This window comes from Arachis ipaensis, chromosome B08, assembly GCF_000816755.2.
Source record: "Arachis ipaensis cultivar K30076 chromosome B08, Araip1.1, whole genome shotgun sequence".
NCBI lineage: Eukaryota > Viridiplantae > Streptophyta > Magnoliopsida > Fabales > Fabaceae > Arachis > Arachis ipaensis.
The window spans coordinates 9,694,553-9,715,020 of NC_029792.2; the positions used below are offsets into that span (position 1 = coordinate 9,694,553).

The following is a 20,468-nucleotide window of genomic DNA, read 5'->3' on the forward strand; positions in this document are numbered from 1 at the left end:
TTATTTTTTCTTAGAATAAATTAATATTCATAGTAAAAAATTTGTATTAATAAATTAAAATTTTAAATTTTTAATATATTCGTTGCATAAAAATATATAAAAATTGCTCAAATAATTTTATGCAACTTTAACTGCTATCCTTAACAAAACGGTTAGAAACTTAACACTTTTTTCATGTAAAAATAGGAGTTAAAAATCAATAAATAAGTAAATAGTTTAAGATATCATATATTCAAATTTGAGAAATTACTCGAATCAGTTCAAAGATTTTAAAAGTAGACATTTTAGTCTGTAAAAAGAATTCATACACATATTAGTTATAATCACAGATTATAAAATTTCCTAATTTATTTGTGGGCAATACATATATTACGTATGATTTATATTTATTAATTCAGGTACGCTTCCGCATTAAAGATATATATATTTTTGGTGATTCAACATGAATGATCTGAGATATTGAAAACTGATTTATTCCAACAAGTGGTATCAGAGCCATCCATAATTTGGTCATCGAAAATATTTAATTTTATTATTTTTTTTTTCGGTATACGTTAAATATTGCGTGGCTTGCGTTAACATTATCGCACGCAAAATTACATATATATCATGGATGAACACTATTCTTCTACGGTCCCGCTTAATTATTGTTGCACATATATAATATATACAGTTGTGGATGTTGTATGGGTTATAGTGCTCTCATATACATACATATATTATTGATGATTTGGATATATATATACATACTGTTGCGTGCTTATAATGTAAGCAAAGCATGTTTTGGTTAATTTTTTTTTTATAGAATGATGTTCGTAAATTAATGATTTATATACGATTTTCATCTATTGTTAAATTAACCAAGCATTATTGAATTATAATTTTTTTTTAATTTTAATTGTGCGTGCTGTAAATTTGGTAAAAAAAATGATTATCCTCTTGGGATATAAGGATTATTGTACCCATCAATTTTATAAAGATTTGGTTTTGGAATAAATTGATTGAACATTATGCTGCCAAAGTAGCCTCTTTTGTGAAAATTGATTTATTCAAAACATAAGGAATATGATGTTATGTAATTCATGCGAATATTGGTCAGCCCAAAGGAAGGCCTATATTTGGCCGAATTACATACATATATTCATGGTAAATATGGGTAACTAATTAAGAATAAAGTAATGCTTATTATTTATGCGGACAATAATCGGCCCAAAGGAAGTTTATTGTTTGGCCAAATAATAAGCATTGCACACTTTTGTTTATTTTCTAATAATTATGCGGTCAATAATCGGCCCAAAGGAAGGTTATTGTTTGGCCAATTAATTTTCGGGGCTCAATTACTGAGGATAAAGATGCCAAACAGTTTCTAAAGGATGTTGAGAAATTCTTTACTAAGAAATTTAGTGCTCACATGGCTTCATCTTCTCAGTATAAAAGAAAGCGTGATACTACTGCGGATGTGCCTTCTCAGCAGAAAAAGGCTAAGAAATAAGATCAAGTTTCAACTTGTTTCTTCTGTAAGAAGGTGGGACACATGAAGAAGGATTGTACCAAATATTCCACATGGCATGTAAAGAAGGGTATAATTCTTACTTTCGTTTGTTCTGAGGCTAGTTTAAGTTATGCACCTGTTGATACTTGGTGGGTAGATTCTGCTGCTACTACTCATGTAATTGTTACTATGCAGGGTTGCCTGTGGAGCCGACCGCCAAGTGATGCTGAAAGATACATCTATGTGGCAGACGGCAATATAGTTGCAGTCGAAGCTATAGGAACCTTTAGATTATGTTCCACGAGTGAATTTTACTTGGATTTATTAGAGACATTTTATGTACCGTCATTTAGACAGAATTTGGTTTCTGTTTCTCGTTTGGACAAATCAGGTTATTTTTGTTCATTCGAAGACAATAAAGTCAGTCTCTTCTATAATTTGAATAATATTTGCTCTGGTCATTTGGTGGATAATCTATATAGGCTTGACTTAAATTCCTATAATAATGAAATACTGCAAACGGGTACAAAACGAAAACTAAATGAGAATTCGGCATCATTATGGCACAAACGCCTAGGTCATATCTCTAAACAGAGAATTTAGAGGCTCGTGTTGGATGAAATTCTTGGACCCCTAAATTTGGCGGACTTTGAAGTCTGCATTGAGTGCATAAAGGGAAAAAGGACAAACGAAAGGAAATTAGGTGCCGAGAGAGCTAAAGATGTCCACCTAGGAATACAGAAGGCTTTGGTTGAGGAAGATCGAAAGAACCACAAGATCCAAACTCTTCTGATCGTATGATTTATATTTATGAATTCAGGTACGCTTCCGCATTAAAGATATATATATTTTTGGTGATTCAACATGGATGATCTGGGATATTGAAATTAATTTATTCCAACAATCATATATTCAAATTTGAGAAATTACTCGAATCAGTTCCAAAGATTTTAAAAGTGGACATTTTAGTCTGTAAAAAGAATTCATACACAAAAATATTTTCAATATTTTACTCCAGTAGATAAATCAGTTTTCAGTTTATTTTTCAACAAAATAATTACCCAGATTAGTCTCTAAAAATTTTGAAAATAGACATTTTAATCCCAAAAAAAAAAATTAATACACAAATCAATTCCCAAAAATTTTTTCCGTCAAATCCAACTTCACAACCAACTTCCTAATCAATGTCCATTTCAGCATAGCTTATGCTTCAGTCTCAACTACTTTTCACTTTTTTCCCCCTCCAAGAGGCAGGCATTCAACATAAATGTTCATATTAGCAACAGTAATTTGCAAATGCCCTTTTTTGTTTTTCTTATCAAAAATTGATGCAAAAATACGAAACAAGAAAATCAAATCTTTAGTATTTTGGTCATTCCAAATCAATTCATGTACTATTCATTAAATGTAATTATAATAAAAGAAGTACTAAAATAGGATTGATATGGTCTGCTAGTGACAACATTGCTCAAAAATCTGTTTACTTATTGGACCAGGCACCAAAACCAGTATGCGCTTTGTGAATTTCTGATGAGAAGAATTAGCGTGAACAGGGAATTCACCTAGAGAGTGATCAGGAGTCCAGGACTATCCTTATCAAAATAATAATTTTTCTTCTCACTAGACTCCAAATAGAGAAAATCATGAAAAGCACATGTAAAATTATTGAACAAGGTACAAAACTAAAGGAAGGGATTTGCTACTAAAATATTAGCATACAAAGTATCCTGGCAAAAGTTTCTGGTTCATACCTTGCTCACTTTTAAGAATTACTCCTCAACACCATTTCCTAAGTGCAGATTGAAATGGAAAATAAGCTCTATATTTCAGAATGCATATGTTTAATGGTTATTTCCAGATTCAATTGGATGAATTAGCATATGTTTAATGGTTATTTCCAGATTCAATTGGATGAATGTAATTAATGGACAACAAAGAAAAGGTAAAGGGGATATCCTAGAAAGCGGCCACTCTGGTATGATACTAGGGATTTTTTATTTTTTTTATTTTTATCTTAAAGTGTATACTTATACTCAACAACAACAACAACAATAATAATAATAATGTTCAATAAAATTATTAGAGATTATTCTACAAGAAATTTAAAGTTAAAATTATTTGATATTTTTGTATTTAATATAATCAAAAGATGTCCTATTTTAAAAAATATATTTGTGTTAAAAGAAAATATTTTAATTTAAATTTCAAACCATTGTTATTTACCTTACTTGTTTCTAATGAAAATAATGTATTAATATGCTAGTGCCACATGCACAAAGTTAAGTTAATTGTTGAGTTAAGTTTGATTTTGGGTTTTATATAAATGATGACAAACATTTTTTGGGTTAAAAGTCCATATTTATTTAATGTGTAGGCTAAGTGATGCAGGCCCATTTATTAACTTCTCAACCCAAGTTCATGTTGCTTCAACAACTTCAAATGTCACAACTCCAAAATTTCAGCCCATTATATTTTAATGAACAACAAATCAGTTCCTATAAGCCAAGAGAGAGAGTTTCGAATGATCATGGTTGGAACAAAAGAGAAAAAAAAAAGCAAGAAGGACATTTGGCACTATTAGAGGACAGTTGGGGCTCTAGAAAAGCAACAAAAACACAAGGACAATACCACTACATAAAGGACATTAGTTTTGAACAAAAAAAAAAAGGACATCAGTAAAGTAATATTCACAAAGTTGATAGAGCAAAACAAAATGCAGAGAAATGGACAGCAGTTGGAATAGCTCATAAATGGAAATGCTATGCATGTCAAGGAAGGTAGCAGATTCAAGGATAGCAGAGGTGGTAAAACACTCCTCAAACAAGCAGAGTTAGTGGAGGAGAATGAAAAAAGTATTGCATGTCAATAGAGATAGTTTTAACGAGCAGAATCAAGAAAGGAATTGGAAGAGACAGTGCTGAACTTTGAAAGGCACGTTTCATCCTATAAAGCTGACCTCACAACATCAATTAAAGTCGAGGAAAAAAGAGTGATACAGCAAAAGCAAAGGAACTACTTCATCCAAAGATTTTAAAAAAGATCAATCCAAGTTTATTTGTTACCACTGCAAGGAACCATATCACTTCAAGTCCAATTGTCCCCAATCGAAGAAAAGCGAAAAATCAAAGAAGGACAAAAAAAATGGTGTTGATGACAACATGGGAATACTTGGAAAATGACGCTAATTCTGAAGACGACGAAAATTCTGATCAAGAGGCTCAAATGTGCTTGATAGCTGATCACACGGACATGGATGAGGTAGATCTTTCTGACTTATCCATTGATGAATTGTACTATAATATCAAAGATTTCACTGTGAACTCAAAGAAACTTTTTGATAAATATGTTAAGTGCAAGAAATATAATGAAGAATTGAGAGCTAAAAATAAATTTTTATTAGAAAAGGTAAAGACAATCGAAGCTTGTGATGAAAAATCTTTGAAAGAAGAAAACAATGCTTTGAGAGCTGAATTAAACAAATTCAAACTTAAAAATTCGGTCTCTATCTCTACTGATTTAATTGTTGAAAATAAAAAGTTGAATGAGAAAATTAACAATCTTAATAAAGACCTAGCAAAATTTGTTCAAGATTCACAAAATTTTCACAAATTACTTGCTTGTCAAAGAACTAGTTTTGAAAAATCTGGATTTGGATTCAAAGAGGAAGGTAAATCTATTTTCAAACAAATATTTAAAAAATCTAAAGCTTCCTCTTCCAAGATTGTTAAGTAAAAAATTTCAAGTAAGCTTCAAAATTCAGCAAATAAGAAATATTGCTATAAATGCAATAGGAATGGTCATGTTCCTCAACAATACTTCATTTTTCTAAAATCTTTTAGTAATGATAACAAATTGTATAAAGTTATCCATGATTATAATGCTCTTGGATAACCAAGAAAATTTCACATAAGAGGATTCAAATGGATTTGGATATCTAAAGTTAGTGGAAGAACATGCAGGTTTGCTTTACATCCAAGAAGAAATCGAACATGTGGTATCTTGATAGTGGATGTTTAAGGCATATGACCGAAAATGTTACCTTCTTCATCAAATTCAATAAGTATGATGGAGGATTTGTCACTTTCGAAGATGATGGTATAGGTAAAATAATTGTCATTGATAAAGTTGACAAAGATTTTTCTACTTGTATAGATAGTATTTTTCTAATAGATGGGTTAAAGCATAATCTATTGAGTATAAGTCAATTGTGTGACATTGGATATGCAGTAACCTTTAAGAAATTAAATTGTAAAGTCATAAATGAAAAATCATGAGCTGTTTTGTTTATTGCAAAAAGATGTGACAATGTTTATGGTCTCACTCTAGATGATCTTAAGATTCAAAATGTAACTTGTTTCCTTTCAATGGAATCTGAAAAATAGATGTGGTATAAGAGATTAGGACATACTAGCATGTTCTAAATCTCTAAATTTGTTAAAAGAGGCTTAGTAATATTAAATTTGACAAAGATATTATTTGTGATGCTTGTCAAATGAGTAAACAAACAAAAACTTTTTTCAAACCCAAGAAAGATGTCTCTACTAAGAAACCATTGGAATTGTTGCATATTAACCTATTTAGACCAACTAGAACTCAAAAATCTTGGAGAAAAAAAGCTATGGAATGGTTATTGTGGATGACTACACTAGGTTTAGTTAGGTGTTCTTTCTAACTCATAAGCATGAAGCATTTTCTGTTTTTGAAAAATTCAGTAAAAATATTCAAAATGAAAAGGATCTAAAAATTGTTTTAATTCGAAGTGATCATAGTAAAAAATTTAAAAACCAATATTTTGAATCTTTTTATGATGAACATGGCATATCACACAACTTCTCATGTCCTAGAAGACCACAACAAAATGGTGTTGTGAAAAAAAGAAATAGAAGTTTACAAGAAATAGCTAGAGCTATGTTGTGTGAATATGAAGTTTCCAAATTCTTATAGGCTGAAGATATAAATACAGCTTATTATGTTTTAAATCGAACACTCATAAGAAAGTTTTTGAAGAAAAAACCTTATGAACTTTGGAAATGACAGCCTCCTAATCTCAATTATTTTCGTGTGTTTGGTTGCAAGTGTTTTATATTGAATATCAAAGAAATTGGGTTAAGAAATTATGGCGTTAACAAGTTAGGTTGAGGAGTCCCTTTCTTGTTGCGTCAAGAAATTGGGTAGAAGTAGAGTGATTCTTTTGTACTCGATTTCAATCTATCCTTTTTATTTCTATTTCAATTATAATTTATCTTTTTTTATTCAATTTCAATTCTTGTCTTATTTATCCTATTATTTCTTTATCATTTGGTATCATAGCTCAGGTATTAGATTAATTCTTATTAATCTATATTTGTTCTTCTTTTATCATAAAAAAAGAGTCCAGTTGTGTCTTTCTTTAAGTTCTTGTATTTTTGTTTTCGTTTGTATTTTTTTATTATTTAAAAAAAAAGTATAAAGTGCAAAAAAAAAGAGAAAAAGAAAAAAATACAAAAAAAAGAAAGAAAAAAAATTATCTTTGTAATTATTGTCCTTTTCATATACTATTTTTTTCCACCTACAAGATTCGAGGTCGAATCTTTTTTGAAGAGGAGGAGAATGATACATGTTTCAAATGTTTGTGATATGAAGAGTTCAAGTGTTATTTAGAAGATATTAGTTTACAATTTTAGAATATTTTAATTTAATGTATTTTGATTTTATTTATTTAATTACTAGATTGGGCCTTATGTTTATGGGCTTTAGGGTTTTTCTTTGTTTTAACCTAATAAGAGGTTATAAATACCTCCTTAGCTATTGTCGTTGTAGTATAGAATTAGAATTTTTAGAGGTTTCAAAACCCCCATTTTTGGTTTCGTGATGAAACCATGGTGTAGACAATTGAGGTTGAGGAGTCCCTCTCTTGTTACATCGGGGAATTGGGTAGAAGGTTGATGAGTTTCTTCGAATCAATTCCCAAACTATGGCGTTAACAAGTTAGGTTGATGAGTCCCTTTCTTGTTGCGTCAACAAATTGGGTAGAAGTAGAGTGATTCTTTTATACTCGATTTCAATCTATCCTTTTTATTTCTATTTCAATTATAATTTATCTTTTTTTATTCAATTTCAATTCTTGTCTTGTTTATTCTATTATTTCTTTATCAATTGTGCCTCATTCAAATGGGAGGAAAGTCACGAGTACAAAATAAATTTTCAAAAATAAATTGGGTGAAGATAGAACTATTGTTCGAAATAAAGCAAGATTAGTTGCTCAAGGCCATGATCAAGAGGAATGTATTGATTTTGATGAATCATTCGCTCCCATAGCTCAAATGGAAAGCATCACATTGCTCTTAGCCTATGCGGCTCATTATATCTTTAAGTTATTCCAAATGAATGTAAAGTGTACTTTTCTAAATGGAATAATAGATAGAGAGGTTTATGTGACACAATCTCCTGGATTTGAAAACAAAAATTTTTCAAATCATGTTTTTAAACTAGCTAAATTCTTGTATGGTTTGAAACAAGCTCCTAAAACTTGGTATGAGAGGCTTAACTCATTTTTGTTGAAAAATAATTTTCAAAGAGGAGCCACTGACACCACTCTATTTATTAAAAACTCCAATGATTATTTTATTCTTGTGCAAATATATGTTGATGATATCATTTTTGGTTCTGCTAATGAGGCTTTGTGTGCAGATTTTGCTAAGTTTATGACAGTTGAATTTGATATGAGCATGATGAAAGAGCTCACTTTTTTTCTAGGCTTACAAATTAAGCAAACTGCAGAGGGTATTTTTGTTCATCAAGAAAAATATGCCAAGAAATTTGTCAAGAAATTTGGGTTGGAATATGCTAAGCCAATGAGAACTCCCATGCATCCCAACATCAAGCTAGACAAGGATGAACATGCTAGAGATGTAGATGAAACAAGATACAGAGGAATGATTGGTTTCTTAATGTATCTTACTTCTTCAAGGCCTGATGTTATTCAAAGTGTTGGCGTGTGCTCAAGATTCCAATCAAAGTCCAAGAAATTCCATCTCTCAGCTTTAAAAAGAATTATTCGATATGTTCTTGGTACTACTAATTATGGCTTATGGTATCCTAAAACTGATTTCTTTCAATTAGTGGATTATTGTGATACAGATTTTGCTGGTAATAGGGTTAATAGAAGAAGTACCAATGGCAGTTATTGCTTTCTTAAAAAATCACTCAATGTTTGGTCAAGCAAGAAGCAAGTAACAGTAGCATTGTCTATTGCCGAAATTGAGTACATTGCAGCATCTTCTTGTTGTTATCAATTATTGTGGTTGAAAACACAATTGGCTGATTACAAACTGAATGCATCTAATACTTCTTTATTTTATGACAATATGAGTGCTATAAATATTTCAAAAATTCTTGTTTTACACTCAAGAACAAAGCACATTGAAATTAGATTTCATTCCATAAGAGAATATATGCAAAATAAAAATTTAGATACTCAGTTTGTTAAATCATAAGATCAACTAGCTGATATTTTCACTAAACCGCTGATTGAAGAGAGGTTCTGCAAGTTGCGAACTTCATTGGACATCATTGATTCATCTAATATTTCTTGATTTTTCTCATATTCTGATTTAACGTTTTATCTCACAGGTGGAGATGAGATTATTCTGGGCAGATGATGAGTGGACTTCATTTATTAGATTGTCACAACCTAAAATTGTTGGAGGCTTTTCGGATTTGGTGGGCCTAGGGTGTTTGCTTGTACACTCTCAGATGGGCCACTTGTGTCCGAAAGTATTGGGCCTACTTTGGACTTGGAATTCAAAACAATTATTTTTTATTTTAACTTGGTCTTAATTTTTTTTCAACAATTAACTTTTTCATCTTCTGAAAATTTGGTTCAATTGTTATAGCTATGAAATTTAATTATTTTCAAAATCTTTTCAAATACTTTCAAGCTGAGACCTTTACACTTCTTTGGGTCTATATTAGTGTTCCTCTTCATGCACCGTTTCACACACACCACTTTCCACTTCTTCACCCTACTTTTCATATTCTGCAACTTACCAATGATCTATAAAAATGGCTCGTAAGAAGAGAGCTGTCCGCAGAGACTATCATAGCGGTGTTCATACTTTCCGTTCAAATTCCTTTACCCTCATCTTCTTAAACTCTCATTCATCTCCTTCTCCTTCTCCAACCAACTCTCCTCCTCAATCTCCTCCTCCTACCACTGTCCCTGAAGAAATAGCTCGCAACAAAACCATCGCTCGCTATCTAGGAGTGGCTCCAAGGCCAACTCCATCTCAGCCAAATTCCTCTCAGCCAAGTTCCTCTCGAGGGAAGAGACCCATTAACGAAGAAGAAGCTGAGCTCCCTCAGTCTCCTACTCACCCTAGTCGTAGTACGATCATTGATTTTCAACTTCACCCAGTTTCTAAACCTAAACTTTCAAATCACACTGCCTATAAATTTGTCTATACTGATTTTCCAAAAGTTTTCTATGATTTCCGTCGCTACAAATTGTTCATGAACCATATGTTTTTCTGCAAAGATATCATTCAACGCCCTATCTGCCCTCCTAAGCTTGTCAACCTAGAGAGTTTTTGTAGGAAAGGTCTGAACTTTATGCCTCTATTTGCATTTTAAGGATGGATCACATCCTTTCCATTCGTGAAAGTCTACCCAGATCTTGTGAGACAGTTCTTCAGTAACATGTCCTACAAAGAAGAGAGGATTACTTCTCTTGTCAAGGGCTGCACTATTATTCTGGACAAATATTATCTCAGTAAAGTCCTAGATTACCAAGAAAAATGAATCAATGTGTTCACATCTGGTAAGTGGGATGAATCTTTGAATGTGTCTTACTTTGAAGTCCTAGAGACTGTCTGTCTCAACATTCCTCTCTTTGAAGGTACCACTCCTACTCATAAGTCTCTTGGTCCAGTCCATGCCCAGTTTGCACAGGATTGTGAATCACACTATTTTGCCTCAAAGTGGCTCTTTTCAACGAGTCTCATTTTGTGATACACTAGTTATGTTTGCTCTCTTTTTCAAAATTTCCATTTTATTTGCTTATTTATTGTTGAGACATATGCATCCATATGTTAGTTCAAAAAATGCTTTGCCTTATGCTATGCTGCTCACAAAAATTTTTCAGTATTATAGTGTTGATTTTAGGGCTGAAATTTCTAGAGAATTTAATTCTTACATTAAAGGGGGTGGTGCAGTAAAAAGAACAGCGACCAAGCATAGAAGCACTGATGAGGATACTGAAGTTCCATCTCAAGGTCATGATCCATTGATTCCGAAGTCTAACTCAACCAAAATCCGAATCATGCCTGGTATCATGAAGGATGTGCTCCAAGAATTCGTGAATCTGACGGATCTTCTCATCAACTTTGGGGCCGAAAGGAAGAGGGCTGAAGGCATGGAGGAAACTGCGTTCAAGAAGACTGAAGGCTGCATTCGCATTCTCAAGAACTATGTTGAGGAAATTGAAGTTGAGTGTACCATATATAACTGACAATGAGGACGAGGATGAAGGCTCCGATGACTCCAATTCTGATGCCTGACTTATCTCATCTCTGATTTAGACATTTTCAAACAATCTCTATTTTCGTTTTGAAACTTTTTAGTTTACTTTGTTTATTTTGGATGATTGTAGACACTTTAATGATGAGTTTGGAAAACTCTAAATTAATATTTGTGATGACTAAACATTATTAAAATTAATTAATTGCAAAATTATTAATCTGAATTTTTCATTCAATATATATTGATTAAATAATTTTGTTACAGGTTTTAATATTGGGCCGAAAACAAATTTCTGGTGCAAGCCCGATTACTTTCAGCCTTTGGTTTTAAAAATATATGATGAATATGGCTGATTTAATTCTTTATGTTACTTGGGCCCAAATGATTTTGATTGCTCTAAGCCCAAGTGTGTTACATGCTTTCCATTTGCTTTATGCATGTTCCAAATGTTATCAAGAAAGCAAATGTTGTTATTGGGCCAAGATCAAATATAGTTGCAATCAAGCCCAATTTTATGAAAGTTTCTCATGCATGATCCGAAACCAAAGAAGAAAGAAAGCAAAATTGCTTTCAACGGATCCAAGGATTCAAACATGTGATGGATTCCAAAATTTATTCAATTGCCATTTACTGCATGGGAACTATGAGAGAGAATATGAGTGACTTTGATTTGATGTGCATCATTGAGCTACACATTACTCAGTAAAGGGAAGTGAACACTTTTTTGCTTTATCAAATTACATTAGTTAATGTTCAATTTCTCTTTCTTCTCTCTCACATCTCTTTCTCTCTTCGGTTATTACTCAGAAAATATTGGCAGCCATAGAAGCAAAAGTGAGCTACCGAAAGGAAGAGAAAGCAAGCCTAAAGACCATCACAATGATGGCAAGAAAACATACTAAAATAAAAATGAGCTGTGGCTGAGATTATCACCATTTATGGATAGATTTGGTGAGGTAATCTTGGCTTCTCCATGCTCAAAAAAGAAGAAGAAGATCTCGGCCAGCAAAGGGAGATTCTTGAAGCATGGCTTGTCTTTGATTCTGCTCAACCACCATAGGAAGTAGCTAGAGTGGCGAAGTGATGGTTGAGGCAGAGATTAAAGCAGATGAAGTCATTATCATCATGAAGCATCAAGGGCCAGAAATCCATCTTGGAGAGCAAGCCAAGGATGGAGAGCTCGGATTGATGAAGGGTGATGATCAAGAAAGGACTAAAGGTAATTGCATGTTGGTTATTGCATGGTTATCTCTTCTCTCTCTGTATGGCCGAACCGGTTTCTTGAAGGAAGAAGAAGTTGGCTTGGGTTTTTGGCTTCAAGTGTGGAGGCTTCTCTCTTCTATAAAAAGGGGGAACAGCTACTGGTTGAAGCAAGGAGTTAGAAGTAAGCATTGAGAGTGCAAGGCACAGGATTCTCAGAGCTACCTAAGCTTACAGATTTTCTTCTCCTTCAATGTATTCTGTTTTGTATTTTTCTGTTTAATTTTGTCATGTCTTGAGTCTCATGGAAAAAGGCAAACAGTGAGGTTTGTATGAAAAAACCATAGAGCGGAAAAAGGCAGAGAGTGCAAAATTAAAAGAAAAAGCCATAGATGTCTTAGAGTTCCTTTGTTCATCTATGTTGTGTTTCATGATTTTGTGGGAATCCCCTTGTAAGTTGGGTTAGCACTTTACAGTTTGTAATCTGGAAGATTATAGTGAAATTCCATCATGTTTGTGATGGAGACTGGATGTAGGCTGCACTGCACTTAGCAGCCGAACCAGGATATATCTGGGTGTAATTTTCCTTCTCTCCTACTCCATTTCTGTTTTCTACTGCACAGGAGCAAAAACCAAAAATGTCTCGTGCCAAGTGACGAGACAAAATGAAAATGTCTCGTGGCTAGGGACGAGCTAAAAACAGAAAAGTCTCCTCTGAATCCAGAAAGTGTTAGCAAGCAAAAAGGGGCTAAGATTCAACCCCCCCTTTCTCTTAGCCACTGAAACCATTATTTAACATTTTGCATTGACTGCTACTTCAGACTATCTGTGTTAAGTCACTAACAAATTTTGTTGCAGGATCTTTCATTTTCCTCCTTGATGACCAAAGGGAAAGAAAAAAAAAGAAAAGTTAGATTTGGCTTAGCATATAAACTGCCTTATGTGTTAATGCATGCTTAACTTTAGACACTGTGATATATTGCTTTGTAGTTAATGCTTAATTTTATTTGTTATGTGTTATTATTGCTATGATACATTGTTTTGGTATTTGTTTTTGGCTGTTTTAAGTTATCTCCATTTCAAAAGCAAGCCTTGATTAAGGGAGAGAAATGCTAACATTAAGGGGGAGCACTACACAGTTTGGTTGATCATCAAAGAGAAGTGTTCTCAACTTATTTAAATTAACTTTTCAATCTATTTATCTTTTTAATCATGTTTGTCATCAAGGAATAGATTGTTGAGTTAAGTTTGATTTTGGATTTTATATAAATGATGATAAACATTCTTTGGATTAAAATCCAAGTTTATTTAATGCATGTGCTAAGTGATGCAGACCTATTTATTCACTTCTCAACCCAAGTTCATGTTGCTTCAGCAACTTAAAATGTCACAACTCCAAAATTTCAGCCCATTACATTTTAATGAGTAACAAATCAGTTCCTATGAGCCAAGAGAGAGAGTTTCGAATGATCATGGTTGGAACAAAAGAGAAAAAAAGCAAGGATATTTGGTACTATTAGGAGACAGTTAGGACTCTAGGAAAGTAACAAAGACATAAGGACAATATCATTATACAAAGGACATCAGTAAAGTAATATTCACAAAGTTGGATAGAGCAAAACAAAAATGCAGAGAAATGTACAGCCACTACAAGAAAACAACTCTATTGCCACGCTTTTAAAGCGTGGCGAAAAGCTGAAAAAAGCGTGGCGATAGCTTTTTGCCACGCTTTTTGAGCTATTGCCACGCTTTTGAAAGGGTGGCCTTTACAAACGTGGCGGTTGCTCTATTGCCACACTTTTGGTAACCTATCGCCACGCTTTTTACAAATGGCAACCCGTTAAAGCGTGGCCATATGTGGGAGATATGGCCACGCTTTTAAAGCGTAGCCGTATGGGAGATATGGCCACGCTTACAGCCACGCTTTTAAAACGTGGCGATAGAGATAGATATGGCCACGCTTTTGAAGCGTGGCGATAGAGACAGTGTTAGTGGAGCATAATGAAAAAAGCATTGCATGCCAATAGAAATAGTTTCAAGGGGAAAAATTAAGAAAGGAATTGAAAGAGACAGTGTTGAACTTTGAGGGGAAAGCTTCATCCTATAAAGCTGGCCTCACAAGTCACAACATCAATTAAAGTCAAGGAAAAGAAAGTGATACAAGAGTATCATCTCAAAACACTTAAGTTGAAATCATTTTTCTTTAATCTGTGCTTTATTTCAGATTTTTTTTGTTATAGATATCTATTATCATTTTTCTGTATTTGAGAAAAAGGCTTATGAATATGAGTTGAAAAAGTCATAACTCATGAGAGAAGAGGTAAGAGAGATGCATGAAAAAGTCAAAGAATTGTTTATGTGTATTTGATTTTGTTGAACTAGAATTAGTTTTCCTTTCCAAATTGGGATAACACTTAGTGGGTCTGAATCTGGTTAGGTTTTCCTTTCAAGTTGGGATAGCACTTGGGTAGCTAGGCTTTGGGATAGAAAGTTTAGCGAAAGATACTAGATGAATTAGGTTGTAATTCATTAGTATTGATATTTGTAATTTGTTTGATTATAGTGAAAATTCCATCATTGTGATGGAGACTGGATGTAAATTTCACGACACTTGAAAATCGAACCAGAATACATGCTGACTTTATTCTCTTCTTCCCTTCTCTGTTTCTATCTGGTTTTAGAGACAAAACAAAAAAATTTCCTGCATAATTAGTTTCCACGAAAATAGAGTATAAGAACGTCATTTCTGAGTTAACTTGATTCAACTCCCCTTCTCAAGTTTTAGCAGTTCCATTATTAATAATAATAAAAATTGATATATAGTAAAAATAAAATGAATGAGATTGTTATATCTGACAGAAAAAATATTCGAAATTGATCCTTATATTAATTTTTTTGAAGACTAAAATATCTATTTTTAAAATGCTTAGAGATTAATTTGAGTAATTATTCTAATAAAAAAAACGAAGTAAAATTTTAAAAATTAATGTGTATATTAAATTTTTTTATAGACTAAAATTTTATTTTTAAAATTGTTGAGGATTGATTTGGATACACTTTTCAAATTTTAACCATCATTGTGACATTTTCCTCCTGGCCTAGCCATCATTAGGTAATCTGAATCTATTTAACACATCCCAAAGAGAAAAGCCGCCAAAATTTTCACATAATTCAGCAGAGGCGCCAACTTCACCCCTTTTTCCCGCAGGCGCCAAACCCGTCCCGCCAAGGTGACGTTCCCGCCATCACTCGCTCCCTCTCCTTCCACACTTCATCCTTCTTTATTTCTTTCTATTTAACACTAACAACAACAACAATCACACCATCCCCAATCCACACTTACCAATTCACTCCCTCACTCCCTCCCTCACTCCTCTCTCTGTAGATCTTCGCCATTCATTCAGTAGCAAGATTAAGATGGTAGTGTCCCTTGGCCCAGGCAAGTTCTACGGCACAAGCCTCCCCCGCCCTCGCATCTACACCGACGTCAAGTTCAACGACCACCGCGTTGACCCCCCTGTCTCCGTCGCTGACCCACTCATGTCTTGGGCCAGAGAGGCCCACTGGTCCATGGGCGGTCTCTCCTTCAAGCGCCTCCACCTTCAGGGCAAAATCGAAGGCAACGTCGACAGACTCCGCGCTCAACTCGAGTCTCTCTCTCACTCCGGGGCCCAATCCCAAAGCCCGCCACCTCACTTCAAGCCCACGCTCTCCCGCGGATCCAAGAGGCCCGCTGTGGATTCTCCTCCCCCGCCTCCCGCTCCTATTGCACCCAAGCGCCGAAGGCTCACAGCGCTGATCGAAGAGGACGAAGAGAATGAAGAGGGGAAGGAAGAGGAGGTTAGGGTTAAGGCTAAGTCCAAGGCTAAGGATTCAAAGCGCTGCGTTGGAAGGCGGTTGGTGAAGAAACTCGGCGACGATTTTGATCGCGTGGCTTCGGAGAACGGAGGTGCTGACGTGGCTGACAATCTGGATTTAAATGCGGTTCCAAATGATGTATTGGATTCGGTGTCAGCGAGCACAAAGAGAAGTCGCCGGAGGTTGATGAAGGGTGGTGAAGCTGTGACGAACAAGGTGGTTGATGAGTCCAATAAATCATCGGATCCAAAGGAGAAAAAGAGTGGTCAAGTTGAAAAGAGATCTAATTCTTCGAATGTGGTTAGAACTTCACCGAGGTTGGCTAAGAGTAGATCCAATTAGACTCTATCTTATGTAATTAGCTACACTGTTGTTTTCTTTGTTCTTAATCTTTTAGGGTTTTAGGGAGAAACAGGGCTAGCATTTTCCAAATTTTTTTCTTTTGTTTTCAATTTTTCTTTTGCCCTTTTTATGCTGGAAGCTTCTCTGATCTGTGGAAAAGTAAAGAATTTTCGATGATTCTAGCACAAAAATTTGCATCATATTTTATTAAGATTCTTGACTTGTACATTTTGTTTAGAACAGTATAAAACAATCTGAAACAATGCCATGTTTTATAATAGTCTCTAGTCTATGCTATCAACTGTAATTTATACTCAACGAATCAAATCAATACGGTGTAATTTTGGCGATGAACCCTCTCATGAAGCAGCCCCAAGGATCCATGTCTTATGATGAAAACTTGCTATACAAATTACCTCCATGTTTTTTTGCTAACAAAGGTCTTTGAAACTTGGATACTGTTGGGGCAATTGTTTGAGTTTGGCCAATCTGCATGATTGCTCAATAAAGAGTGAGTGGGTTGATAAACTTTCCCATGGGACCATACCATATTCATCAGAAAACTCATTCATTCCCCCAACTAAGAATTGCCAAACCAAAGCACCTGCTCCTGACTTGTTCTTCTTAGCAGATTTGTAGATTATGTCTGTAACTCTTCTATACATCTTTTCTCTGTCTGAAAATGAAAAGTTCTTGTTGAATTCTGAATATCCATATTCGGAGAACACGACGGGTTTATTCAGTACATTGTCACCATCTTCAATGTGGGAAAGCATCCACTTGGAAACAAATTTCAGTTGGTCTTCAAATGATTGATCATGAAACCTAGGCAAAAATAAATACGTAGGTAAATTAATATTGCATATTACTTATGTATATAATCAGAATCCTGATTTTAAAAGGCATTAAAATGCAAGTTTCAAAAGAACTATTGTTGGTTGTGGCAAAATTTGAAGACTTAAGACACAAGCCTTCCTTTTTGTAGCTTTTGCCCTCTGGCTCTTATAAATTTAGGTGAAGCTAAGAAAATCTAAAACTACACATTACAAAAACAGCATTCATGCGATGCATACCAATGGTCAGCATAGATATGGACCGAGGTGAAATCAATATTCGAGATGTTGGAGTTCCGGATGAAATCAATTCCAAGTCGGGATGCCCAATACTCGGGGTTAACAGTTGAGTCTTTCAGGTCATTAGGACCATAAAAACCTTCATGACCGATAGTCAGCAAATGGTTCTTGTCAATTGATTTGACAAAACTTGACATTTCTTCAAGCCACTCCTGCAATATGTCAATAAGTGCACACTAAGATATCAATGTAAGAACTAAGAAGCAATAAGATTCTTGCTACATTTTAGTTACTTGAGTTAAAACCTTCAAAAGGTGCCCTGTTTTAATGCGTTTTGCAGAATCAAAACTTCAGAGTATCACAATTATCTAATGGCCACAAGATGGATATTCAGCAATCTATAATATCAAATCTGACAATGAAATAGTGAGTTGTCAAGTTTCTGCAGAAATTTGAACCTTTTAATCTTCTTATTGTAGGCTCAATCGTAAGTTCAAGTAGTCATTCAAACTTTTAATTAGCATATTTAAATATAAGGTATAGGACTTACTTGGAGAGTGTCACCAGAAGGATCATACATGCAACGGGGTTCATTAATCAATTCCCACCCAAAAATGGTGGGGTCATTTCGATATTCAATTTTGGTGATAGTATTTTTCCTTGTCAAAACAGTCTGCAGAAAAATTGAGACTAAAGTATTAATTGAAATAAAACCAGCCTCATGTACACATGCAGCTAAAATTGAAAAGTCAGCAAAACAACACTGTCATCATACAATTTAGATTTCAAAGAGAACTACAGATAATAATCATTTTTGGAAGGGCAAGAGATGCAAGCTTCATATTCATATATAAGGGGGAAAAAATGAAAGCAACGAGGACAACAAATCAAGAATCAGGTCCTTGAAGAAGGATTAAAGCAATCATGCATCAACATAGGTAAAACGAATTCCCATGCAATTAGCGGCAATAGATAAGCAATCAGGCATCACCATAGGTAAAAGTAGTGGCAATACAGTAATCTTGCAATTCCCTACTTAACCCTATATGTTAAAACTTACATAAACTTAACTAAGCATCGTGAGTATTAGGATGGTGTAGAAAAGTGTACACCGCCACACCGGTCATCTATGCTTGAAATTTAGCATAGATAAGGAAACAGAAAACAGAGAGTATTCACAGAAAAGAAAGACAGGCTTATCATACCTTGACATAATTCTTGAAGTAACTACGGATTGACGGATCGAAGAAGAAAGAATCGTTAGATGAGCTTAGCCCTACCCCTTCTTCCCATGCCCATTTTACATACTGAGTCTTCCCACCATAAGCTTGCAAGTTATTCACCAAGCTAAGAAGCAGCCTAATACCATTTTGCCTCGCTTCTGCTATGACATAATCCAAGGCCTGCAAAGCACCAATCCTCAACACAGTTTCCATTCATTGCAAATCATGCTAAACCTTAAACAACTTGTAGCATAGGCAAAACGAATTGAGCCTAAAATAGATTAACAAACAAAACAAAACAAAAGGACAAGAATAAAAAAATTCGGCATCACCATTAAATTCATTAAATAAATAAATAAACAAATAGAAATACAGAATAAAAAATAAAGGGGAAAAAATTGTCGGTGCCCAGCGTGAAACACGGAACAGACGGACCAAAACACAATCATGATACTGAAATCTAGGAACAATAACATCCAATATTACTGCAAAATTCCCTGAAAATTATGTGCTATAATGCAAGAAATACCTTGAATGTTTGCTCATCAAAATGGCCAGGTGAAATTTGAAGGGCATTGTAGTCACCATCATTGAACGCCCAAGTTCTACAAACTGTGAAACCCATCTTTGCACCATTTTGCAGCATTTCACGCACCTTTGGCCTATTATACACTTCCACTGATTGCCCCATTAACCAGTAAGAGTTCCAACCATTCACATATAAGGCTTTTCCATCCAACACGAACTGCGTCCCGTTCCTCTCCACAAACGACAACGGTTTTCCATTTTCCTCAAATAGAAAGCTGAACCTTAAGCTTCCGAAAGACATATAAAAGAAAAGCAAAAAGGATGCAAAACCCAGAATAGGGAAACACACGCCATTTCCTGAGACCATTATCTGAGGGGTGGGTTAAACCGAAGAAATTTAACGAATTGTTGGGATTCTCGAGTACCCTTTTGGCCCTTTGTTCGGAAAGGCCAAAAATTTATAGTGAATTAGTCGCACTTTATTGGAGATTGCTGAAGCTAACCCAGAATTGAATTTTGCGGTTCTTAACACCCCAATTGGTTGAAGTGTCTGGATCTCTCTCTTTCAAGATTGAGAAATAGTATGGACGGCCTTGAAAGGCATCGACTTTATTGAGTACCAACAAAATGGAAAAGAAAATCTAGTGACCCCAACAATAATGCATTTTGGGGAATTTTGAGTTTTGACAAGTTTGTAAGTTGCAGCAACTTGGGGAATGTAAATGGTATAATGAGATGAGCAGAGGGCGATGAGTGTGCATAAATTATGAGGAATTGCTTATGGTTGCAGCTTCCTATTTCAGCTCATGCATTGAAATTGAGCTGAGATAGAATCACATGGCTATGCTTTGGGGTTTTATCTATCTTCAAAACCAGTCAAAAATTGTCAAGTGGGGATGATGAGGATGATGATGATGATGACGGAGAGTGTGTGCGGTGAAATGTTAGTGTCGATGTGAACTGTGATAGTGTGGTTTGGTAACTGGTAATTTCTGCTGTAACTTCTTTTGGTTTCTCGCGAAATTCTATACCTTAACGATTAATTTGTTGTTAATTTAAGTTTTTATTTAAAAATTTGAGGAGTGCTACGGATAGCAGGATTTGTGATGTTTAATCATCAAATTAGCCATTATCAATATTTTTAATGGTGTAAGATGATATTTAATGATGTAAGATTAATTATTTTTTTTTTATAGTAAAATGCTGACCAAATTTCAACAAAAATATTAGTTTTCTAGACTTTCTCTAAAAATT

The 20,468-nt window shown here is 34.3% G+C and overlaps 2 protein-coding genes across 4 annotated transcripts; one reads left to right on the plus strand and one right to left on the minus strand.

The window, feature by feature from the left end:
• LOC107613349 lies at nucleotides 15,346-16,575 on the plus strand. Its single transcript, XM_016315315.2, has one exon. The coding sequence runs from the start codon at nucleotides 15,608-15,610 to the stop codon at nucleotides 16,388-16,390; it is 783 nt and encodes a 260-aa protein (XP_016170801.1). The 5' UTR covers nucleotides 15,346-15,607; the 3' UTR covers nucleotides 16,391-16,575.
• Nucleotides 16,541-20,213, minus strand: LOC107613348 (mannan endo-1,4-beta-mannosidase 2). Of its 3 annotated transcripts, none has more exons than XM_016315314.2 (5): nucleotides 19,216-20,211; nucleotides 18,744-18,866; nucleotides 18,014-18,136; nucleotides 17,464-17,675; nucleotides 16,541-17,215 (listed from the first exon to the last, which is right to left on the minus strand). In XM_016315314.2, exons 1-5 carry the CDS (start codon nucleotides 19,579-19,581, stop codon nucleotides 16,822-16,824), a joined length of 1,218 nt encoding a protein of 405 aa, XP_016170800.1. In that variant the 5' UTR covers nucleotides 19,582-20,211; the 3' UTR covers nucleotides 16,541-16,821. The 3 variants fall into 3 exon arrangements, with proteins under 3 accessions (XP_016170800.1, XP_016170799.1, XP_020964497.1); XM_016315313.2 differs by having other exon boundaries at nucleotides 18,669-18,866; nucleotides 19,216-20,210; XM_021108838.1 differs by lacking the exon at nucleotides 18,744-18,866 and having other exon boundaries at nucleotides 19,216-20,213.